At 35.8% G+C, this 10,508-nt stretch overlaps 1 protein-coding gene across 1 annotated transcript; it reads left to right on the plus strand.

The window, feature by feature from the left end:
- Nucleotides 1–7,135: 7,135 nt before the first annotated feature.
- On the plus strand, nt 7,136–10,502 carry LOC145768368 (ranBP-type and C3HC4-type zinc finger-containing protein 1-like). Its single transcript, XM_082579852.1, has one exon. It carries the CDS (start codon nt 7,139–7,141, stop codon nt 8,954–8,956), a length of 1,818 nt encoding a protein of 605 aa, XP_082435978.1. The 5' UTR covers nt 7,136–7,138; the 3' UTR covers nt 8,957–10,502.
- The last annotated feature ends 6 nt before the right edge of the window (nt 10,503–10,508 follow it).

Consider the following 10,508-nt stretch of genomic DNA (forward strand, 5'->3'; position numbering starts at 1 on the left):
GGGAGGGGAGAAGGCAGATGCCCTTATAAGGTCATGTAAGCTACTGCACAATTTGCAATATAACAATTTGCGCTACTGGTGGTCCAAAGAGAATTTTATTGGTTCACATAATGGAGATCAATTGCCAATGGTCTATGGAATTTTTTTCTTAAAAAAATGGTCCATGGGACAATGGCACAAATACATGTAAGCTTCAGAGAATTTCACTGTAATTCAGCTTAAAGTATATCTCACACTATCCACTAAACCAGTGGTTCCCAACCTGGGGTCTGCGGACCCCTTGGGGGTCAGTGAGAAAGCCTTTGGGGGTCCGTGATTACCTTGATGAATTTTGGAAAAAAAACGAAAAGCGATCTTTTTACTTTCATTTCTCTCATTACATTTGCTTACGTTGAAAAAGTTTCGGCCTGGTACTTTGGGTCACCATAATAATCAAATACTGCTGACATTTCTTGAACAATTCATTCATTTTCTTATTTGAGCGACTGTTTAACGTAATATTTGCCGCCGGAGCCATAGCGAGAATGCAATGTGACATAGTACAGTAGTTGAGTAGCATAATTATTACAATAGTCAATAGTTTGAGAATTATTAAAATAAAGTTCAACCAGCCTCATGTTTAAAAAGAATATATATTTCGCTACATAATGAGCATCTTCAGTTCTTATTCAAATAGAAGACATTCACTTTATCAATAGTCAATAGTATATTAATTGAGTTTCAGGCAAAATTTAGGTAGGGATCCGCAGAAGTAATAATTTGTCTAAAGAGGTCCGTGACAACAAAAAGGTTGGGAACCACTGCACTAAACCAATACGCGTACATGATTCCGTTGCCTGTTCTCACGTCAATTATCTTTTATCACGAGAACTGTATTCATAAGATTTTATCAATAGAATTATCCAGAAGATAGAATGCAAGAAAGATTAACTATTACGTAAACTCTGTAACCGAGAAAATAGCAGTTTAACAACTTACGTCACATTCGCTGGCGCAACACAAGGCATTATGAAGTAGCAATGATCAAAGTTTAAACTTTACTATCGTACAATCACTCATTTTATTTTTCGTTATTAACGCGTCCGGGACGAAAATGTTTTCAATCTTCCATAGAGATGTACCGATATATCGGTATCGGTGATATCGGCCATTTTTGGGTATTGGTATCGGCAAAATTTGGCCGATATTGTGGCCGATACTAAACATGTAAAGAAAAGGTGTTTGCTGCGGATTTTCTGCAGAAGCAAAGATATAGATTTTTTAACGTAGTAACTAACGTCACATTGATATAGAAAAATAACAACCTGTTCAAATTTTTGATACCTCACACTCCCATGACTTTATGCGCGCACCTTTTGGCATTGTTTGCTTACAGTGGTTCTTTCACTTAAACAAAACGTTTTGTTTCAGCAGTTTTGCGTTGTTTGATTCTTAAGTTGTGGAGAAAACTCAAATTCTCCAGTATTTATCATTTGTGTTTCTTTTTTACTCTCAGCAGAGGATAAAAGCAGGCCAAGACTACCCAGGTAGCAAAAAATAAAATGTATAATTTTGCATCGTTTTTACGTTGCTAAACGTTTGAAAAACCCGTGTAACTTGGTTGTTTTTAGTAAGCTGGTTCTATCAGTTTGTGATTTAATTTCCACCTTTCGTTGTAATAAACTCACCAAGCTTAAACAATGTCATGACAGAGTAAGTAGGCTCAAAATGAAAGCAATGGAACTACGAATCCTCACTAAACTAATCAATAAATGGTCTTGTTGCGCCTAAGATGACAACCTCATTATGAAGAGAGGAGCGTTTTTCCCGGCTATCAGCACAAGGCTGAGCACTCACTAGTACAGCGAGCTGTTGCAATTCGCTAACCATAACGGTGTAGCTTCCACGCTAGCCATTTAGACCATCTAATCAACTATATGTTTTTCGGCAGTCGTTTTGTAGCATGAATTGACATCAACAAGAATTGAAATGGCTAGTGTGGACGCTACACCGTTGTGGTTAGCGAATCGCAACTGCTCGCTGTACTAGTGAGTAGTGAGTGCTCAACCTTGTGCTGATAGCCGGGAAGAACGCTCCTTTCTTCACAATGAGGTTGTCATCTTAGGCGCAACAAGGCTATTTTGATTAGTTTAGTGAGGATTCGTAGTCACATTGCTTTCATTTTGAGCCTACTTATTCTGCCATATTGTTTAAGCTTGGTGAGTTTATTACAACGAAAGGTGGAAATTAAATCACAAACTGATAGAACCAGCTTACTAAAAACAACCAAGTTACACGGGAATTTTAAACGTTTAGCAACGTAAAAACAATGAAAAATTATACATTTTTGCTATCTGGGTAGTCTTGGCCTGGCAAAAGCTTTTCAACCAAACGACAAGCGCCCTTAGGTTGCACATTACTTGTCGAATAGTTTTTGTACGACTACACAAATCATTTGGTTTACATGTTACATCTTATTATCAACTATGATAGCCTATTTGGAGAGTTTGCGCAAACACTTTATTAATTTTTCAGAAACCCTAATTATGATGTAATGTTTCTTCCCTTATACTCCAGTCCTCAATTACGGTGGCCTTCATTACTAAAACCTACTATTATGACACAACAATGCGGTTGAGATAGGATTTTTGAATCTTTAATAAATTATACCAATTAAAAGCTTTTTTTAATAGTTTTATGCAAATAAGGTAAAACTTAGCATTTGATATAATTCCTTGCAAATACCAAAATTGCTTCTTTTTGTACACCAAAGTATCGGCCAAAATATCGGTATCAGTATCGGTATCGGCCTAAAAAAGTGATATCGGGATCGGTATCGGCCAAAATATTAGTATCGGTACATCTCTAATCTTCCATTTATCTTCCAGAAACCTCTTATTTAGAACTATCTGGAAGGTTTCAGCTGATCATGTGATTATATGTACAGTTTGTACACTACACCTTCTCCAAAATGTGGACCTTTTCGGCTCAAGGGGGGGTTCCCGGGAACCCTGAGAACCCCCCCTGGCTACGGGCCTGGCCTAGGCCTATATACAAAGCAGCTAATGTTTATTCAGGTTCATTTAAATCAAGAAGGTAGCGTTTAAACTTTCGTTTAAAAAACGTTGAAGAAAGACGTTTGAATTGACGCTTTATTAACACTTGCCTTTTACCCAATTTTGTACACACTCTTGAAATCACTCTCTTAAATCGCTTTTGAAATAATGAAGAAATCACACTTTTACATTGATAACTTACAAATTTGCTTAACTTTGCGGCTACTAGCCTATAGGCGTAGCCTATAGCATTGCATTGTGGTAAAATATATTTAGGCTACATCCTATATGCTGATAAAAAGAACTGCTCACACAGTGAATGTTAGGCTAATGATTAAATGTAGCATAAATCGTCATAGTTTGTTATTAAGTAAGCCTATATGTCGTTTGGAAAAGCAATGGAATAATGTAATCTGTGAAAAAGTAATCTAGCTTTGTATTGATCCAAAGCATTAGGCTACATCCAACTATAGCCCATGCATTGCACTGCGTAGCCTATTCACAATCGCAATAAACAAAAATGACTACTTACTTGTTGTAGTTAGGCTATAATAGCTAACTGTTCTGGAATTTAAGTGTAGTAAGGATGGCCACATTTTAAAAATATGCTTTATTATTTGCAATTATGGCATTAAATTTTCTTGCAAGGTAGGCCTAGTCTTTTTGCCACTGTTTGCAAAAATCCATTTTTACAGCATGTGCAACATACAGTGTTGTAGGCTACGTTGGCGTCATTTGACGGCGTCAACTTTTTGTTGACGCTGAAGCTAGAGCCGTCATTTTTTTTTTAGTTGACGGAAGTGATAGCGCCGTCAACTATTTTGCCGATTTTAAGCGTCAAGCGTTATGCGTCATTTTTGTTATCTCGTTTCACAATGAGAGTTTCACAATGTATTTTGGCCAGCGCGACTCAACCGAATTACCGGCTTTTGCTTTGGTTGGAATGGCTACCTGAAATACAAGCGGAAGAAGTTCGCCAAATGGTGATTGGTGATCACTCATATCGTGAGCAGTAGCCTATCGAGAACGAGGGATCAGAGAAAGAAAGCGAAAAATCAATGAATGTTATCGCGGAAGTTAAAGATAAGAGCTCTGCCTCTATGCCCCTGAAAAGAGCGATTTTGTTGCAGTGGACCTCGTTAAAAGATTTGTACCGTATATGTTAAACCATCACAGCACGCTTGGAACAGTGATACCTTTCCGAGTAAACGTTTTCAAGGCTTATTTTTGAAATGCAACACAACAATACCACCCAAAGCTGCTGTGGAACGCATGTTTTCACTTGGAAAGGACATTATGCGTCCCAAACGCAGCAGATTGTCAGACAAACGTTTTGAAATGGTTGTGTTTCTACAAGGAAATAACTATAGGCTAAGCAGTTAATTACAATACAGTCTCAAAACATAATACCTGCTCTTTATTCATAGCTATTGCTAACCTAAACTTAGTTGAAATACTTCCGATTTGTGAGACCCTGGTTAAAATAGCGCTAGAAATTAGCACTGACGCTGACGCCGTCAATTTCTTTAAGAGCTTACGCAGTACTTTAGAGCTTACGCAATTTCTTTAAGAGCTTACGCAGTAAAGTTTTAGGCAATTGGCGCTGACGCCGACGCCATCAATTTATGTCATTGACGCGTACAACACTGGCAACATGTCACTGCATCTGAGCTTACACTTGTAAGTAATGTTATTGTGTTTAAAGAAAGGATGGATGATCATTTTTAAAGAAGGGCCAGAGCTTTTGGCCAAAAATTGGTGTGGCCTAGCAATAGGAATGAACTGTGAGGTAGTTTCATGTGCTGTTAACTTTGGATTACATAAACCTGTTTTATCCAGCCACTTTTTAAATGGGTCCACTCCACTCCTACTCAACTCTAGTTCATAGTAAGAAATTGGTGAAACAAGTTCACAACTGGCAACTCTGTTATCAAGGTTAAATATTAAATCCACTTGTGGGGATATTTTGAGGAAACCTGACTTTGAACATCAGAAGTGAGAAAACTTGTGTGAAAATCATTATAAATGAGGAGACAAGAAATTTTCAAAGAGGAACAGGTGCTAAAAATGATACAGTAACTTTAGTTTTTAGCATAAAACTTCGTATTTCATGATCTTTAAACTTCATCTTTTGGTCTAGTTGCTTTGAAACAACAAATAATAATAATAGTAATACAGTAATAGTGGTGTTGCAAGCACAGCAGTGCTTTTTCACCTTCATAACTTACGTAGCAATATTAAATAAGTAAAAAAACGAAATAGAATACCAACAAGGAAGTCATAAACAAGATACAAAACACCAAGAAAAACGAGTCAATACAACCTAGAGCATACATATCTTATAAAGGCACAGCATAACACTAAAAATCAAACAAAAAACACCTGGGGCTGGAGACACCATATAAGATAGAAGATAACTGTCAGTAGAGATAGGTATACAATACATCATACAATAGTGGGCTACATACGTTATATACTGTACTAGTTACAAGATGTAGTGAATGTCAACGTTAGTGAAGGCGGCCAGTACTTGCAAAATATGACTATCCAAGTGGGTCCAATTTAAAAAAATAGTATCAGCAGAGGGTGGGAATCGAACCCACGTAATCGAAATTACCACTCCTTTGTTCACGATAATACTTTGGTACATTACATACGGTAGTGAAATAAGAGAGGAAGGAAGTGGAAGATGTCACAAGGTCTCCAAGTCAGCTTCCACCTTGTCAGTATTTTATAAAGAAATTTAGGCTGTGGCTATATTTACACTACATAGTGTAACGATAGCCTCAACGGTGTTGCCGAATAAGGAATTCTACCCTAATTTGACAAAAGTTTAAAGCTGTTGAATACAAAAACTTGTATTTTGGAATTTTTTTTAGTCCTGGGCAAAGATCAAAACCCTAATCTTATTCCTAACTTTAACCCTTACCTTAACCCTTCCTAACTTTAATCCTAACTCTGGCAACACCTGATTGTAACCATGGCAATAAGTGTGGAAAAATAACCACTTCCAAAAATTTAACAATGGAATTTATAGCCTACTGTAAAACTAAAAAAAAATATAATAACGTTGAATAAGGTTACAGTTGTAATGTGGTGGTTAGTACATGCAAGCAAACATAACCCAAACAAAACACACAAATAAGACCTGATATACAAGTCTCCGCCTTGGTAAAAAATACCATTAAGTCATACACAAGAATCGACCAAATATAAAAGGTGAAACTATTGTACCTTTGCTTTACTGTTTTACCGGTAACACTTCAACTTATGTATCTTGGTCGATTCCTGTCTATGACATCACTGGTATTTTTCACCAAGGCAGAAACTTGTACACCAGCTCCTATTTTTTGTTTATATACCGTATTTTACGGACCATAAGGTGCAATTTAAATCCTTTTTTTCCCTCATAAATTGATCTTGCGCCTTATAAGCCGGTGCATCTAATGTATGGATCAAGTAGTGCTTTACTGCCTACACTCAAAACCAGTACCGATACTATTATTATATTTGTAAATAAACCATCGTCTTACACAATAAACTACGGTAAAAGCAACTAGCAATCTGTGATATTCACTAGGCCCATTTTTGCTGAATTCCGACATAGAAGATGAAGAATTTGATGGATTTCTGGAAGAGGAATAAACTGTATAGGCTATATATACTTGTTTTGAGTTTAGTTTTTGTTTGTTTGATCGTTTCTTTGATTAAAATACAATAACCATAAAAAAATATTGAGCAATTTTGTTTAATGAGCTTTATACGGTACCGGTAACCCATACTCCTTAAAATATGTTGCGTTCTATAGCCCGGTGCGCCTTATGTATGAACAAAAAACTAATCAAAGCAATTTATTGACAGTACGCCTTATAATCGGGTGCGCTTTATGGTCCGTAAAATACTAGGCTTATATAAATGCATATTAACAATGTTTGTTCAATTATTTTAGAACTCAGATAGTTCAAGTAGTTTCAACTGGATGATTCAGTTCTGGATTGATCTGTTTATAATCAGGTTATGTTCAGGTTTATGATCAATTTGATATGCGCCTAATTAATTTAAAACGTTAGTAACATTGTCATGAATTTGTACTGAATTTAAGTATGGAAGGTGCCAAAAGTCAACAAGAAAAAGTCAACCAGCTTCTGGTTAGATGCATTGAATTACGAAAGAAATTAGTTTCAAGTGATGTTGCAATTTTTGCTCAGCTAGAGAGTAAAGAGGCAAAGCTGAAAGAGAAACTGCTTGCTTCTTATGAAAAACTTATTCAAGGAAGAAATACACTTCTTGTTGATGTGAAGCTTTATATAGAAGAGAGTTTGTATAGTAAAGGTCCTTTTAATTTTGCTTGCGATCCTGATTGGACTGTGCAAACAGCTATTTCCAAAATTGTTGTGGAATTCCAAACAGATTCTTCTGAAGAAGATATTTATATTTTAAATGGGAAATATGTTGCAAATAAATGGGAAACATTGCGGCAGTGTGGAGTTCAGCAAAATGATGATATTTTGTATGCTTATGTAGTTCAACAAAAGGAAGAAACAGAAAGCTTTTCTTCAAGTGAAAACAATGACAGTTTCCTTCAAGAGTTTCGTCAACTGGAATTGTTAGAAAGTGTGAGTAGTGATACTGGTACTGGTGGTAATGAAAAGAGTCTTTCCAGCAACCTATCATTGGACAGTTCATCTTTGCCCAGAACTTATGTTCAAAACATAACTGTCAATACTGATGCCTTTGAAAGTATTTCTTCATTATCTGCCTCAAATACCTCAGCAACGTATATAATTTCCCAACATACAACAATACATGTTGATTCAAATAACGGTGAAAATCCACCTATTATTGTTTTGCCAAACGACCATCAAAGTGCATCATCGGATGGGACAATATCTGTGCAACCGGCATCACCTGATCATCTGAGCAACGTTAAAGATACAGAATTGCCTCCGTTGGGTTGGTCATGTCCTCTTTGTACTTTTGTAAACAAACCAACTAGGCCTGGATGTGAGATGTGTGCCACAAGTCGTCCTGTTGATTACCAACCTCCCCAAAATTATGTGCCATCCTTATCGGAACAAACTCGGATAAAAGATGAGCAAAAAAGTGATGAATTGATGAAGATTGCTCAAGAAGAAAAACGCAAAAAGAAGGAAAGTAAGCAAAAACGCAAATACCAACAACATGTAACTGCAGTAGAGAGAAATTTAAATTTAGTAGAAGAAGTTATTGAGTGTTCAATATGTCTAATGGAGACAGAGCCTGGTGAGGCTGTATGTCTTGCTGATTGCCTTCACACATTTTGCAAAGAATGCATGACTCAGCATATCACATTGAGTGAAGACATACCTGTAAAGTGTCCGTATGTTGATGATAATTATGATTGCCAATCCAATCTGTTGGAACGAGAGATTCGTTCATTGTTGCCAGATGAACAGTTTCAGCGTTACCTCTCCAGGAGCCTGGCATCCGCTGAGAAGAAAGTCTCCAACAGTTTTCATTGTAAAACTGCTGATTGCAATGGTTGGTGTGTTTACGATGATGGAGTAAATATTTTTAAATGCCCTGCTTGTAATGCGTCAAATTGCCTCACTTGTAAAGCAATTCACGAAAAAATGAATTGCAAGCAATATCAAGAAGAAATAATATTGAAATCCTCAACTGACAAACAAGCAAGAAAGACACGAAACATGTTGGAATCACTTGTGAAAAGTAAAGAAGCGATTCATTGCCCGCGCTGCAATATCATTATACTTAAAAAAGATGGTTGTGATTGGCTGCGTTGCACTATGTGTGGTTTAGAAATTTGTTGGGTGACAAAATTGCCAAGATGGGGACCCAATGGTAAGGGAGATACATCAGGCGGGTGCCATTGCAAAGAAAATGGAAAAAAATGTCACAAAAATTGTGTGAATTGCCATTGAATTCCACATTATTTAACAAGTTCTCTATGTATATATGTGTGTTGTGTGTCTGTTAAATTTGTAATGTGAAAGGCGGCATTTTTGTTGTGGATATTAGTCACGATCTATCGAAGTTACTGTGTTTTTCCCATCAGCCTTAAAGAAATTGCTCAGATAGTGTTTTCTTTGCAGACTATGTTGTTCGTACTGCACTTGTATTCATAAATAAATAAAATAGATTATGATACATAAATATAATTAATAACAAATATACATCATATCATGCTTTCCAAATCTTTCCTAAATACTTTATGCTGGCATTGCTTATGATGCACATTGCACATTAGTCAACTGGCATGGTCAAGGAGTGAGGAGTCTGCTCAAAAAAGGTGACTCTTTTAACACCCACTGAAAGCAAAGAGACATATTTTGGCTAAACATTTTAATGACTTGCTCAAGGGTGGACATAAAGATTGTTTTTTTTTTATTTCATGGCTACTTAATTAAAACCTTGGTTTGCTTCATCAGTTTTTAAACCTGGTTTAAAAGATTTTTGATTTTCCTACAAGTCCAAAAACTTTACCGTACATATTCAATTAACTATTCACTGCTTCTATAACTGTTCATATCGTATCATGTGCCTATTTTTCCAAGGAAGTGTATGCAAATACTAAAAATTGAACATCTTCAGAAGTTTTAAAAAAATGAATAGAACACCTGATGTTTCAGACAGTGTATACAAGTATTGTCTGTTGTGGAAACATATGATTGAGACAGATCGTATGCATTTTATGCTGAAGGTGACATTTTCTGTTATAAACATCAAAGTTTGCTGTCATCACAACTTCCAAATTAAAAAAGGGATGTAACTTCGAAGTTCTTTTTTGTGACTTGGCAACCCATTCCAAGCAATCCAGGCAAATGACTGACTCACATGAACTTAATTAACCATCACGGTCATGAGTGATATCACTGCCAATTTCATGTTTGTGTGTTCATTTAGTACCATGCAAACAGAATGCTTAATTTTATAATGATTAAAGAAATATTTGAGCATGGTTTTATTGAAAATCACTCACAACAACGTATAAAGTTTATTTCATGTGTTTTGAGTGTAGTGACATTCCGGTACTGGTATTGTTTTTTTTAGAGCTCCTTTAACCAATATATTAACCCTGTAATAATCATGTGGTGCAAAGTAAAACTGAAAAAATATTTCACAGCTGTAGCAAAACTATTGTTGAGTTTATTGTTATGTGTATAACGGATTAAGGTGGATATTCCTCCGGAAGAAATCTTTCTAGCAAATATTCTCCCAGTAAAAAATTAAATTATTGTTTTGGAGGTAGGCACCGTATTTATCTGGGGAGATTTTTATTGACTATTGTGCATATATAACTTATTGACTTGTTGATTATTTTTGTTTGTGTTTTGATAAAGTTTGCAAAGCTTAAAAAATATTTGCAATTTGTATCTCTTGTAATTTCAAATATATTTCTTTTTTACATTGCTACATTATACTAAATTTCTTATATTTGTGATTTAAATTTTTCTTTGTGTTGCAATGTCAAAG

The sequence above is a fragment of the Aplidium turbinatum genome, chromosome 4, assembly GCF_918807975.1.
Source record: "Aplidium turbinatum chromosome 4, kaAplTurb1.1, whole genome shotgun sequence".
In the NCBI taxonomy this organism is placed as follows: Eukaryota; Metazoa; Chordata; class Ascidiacea; order Aplousobranchia; family Polyclinidae; genus Aplidium; species Aplidium turbinatum.

Bases quoted from the DNA above. Each gene is read 5' to 3' on its own strand.
- LOC145768368 (XM_082579852.1), top strand. From the start codon at position 7,139: ATGGAAGGTGCCAAAAGTCAACAAGAAAAAGTCAACCAGCTTCTGGTT.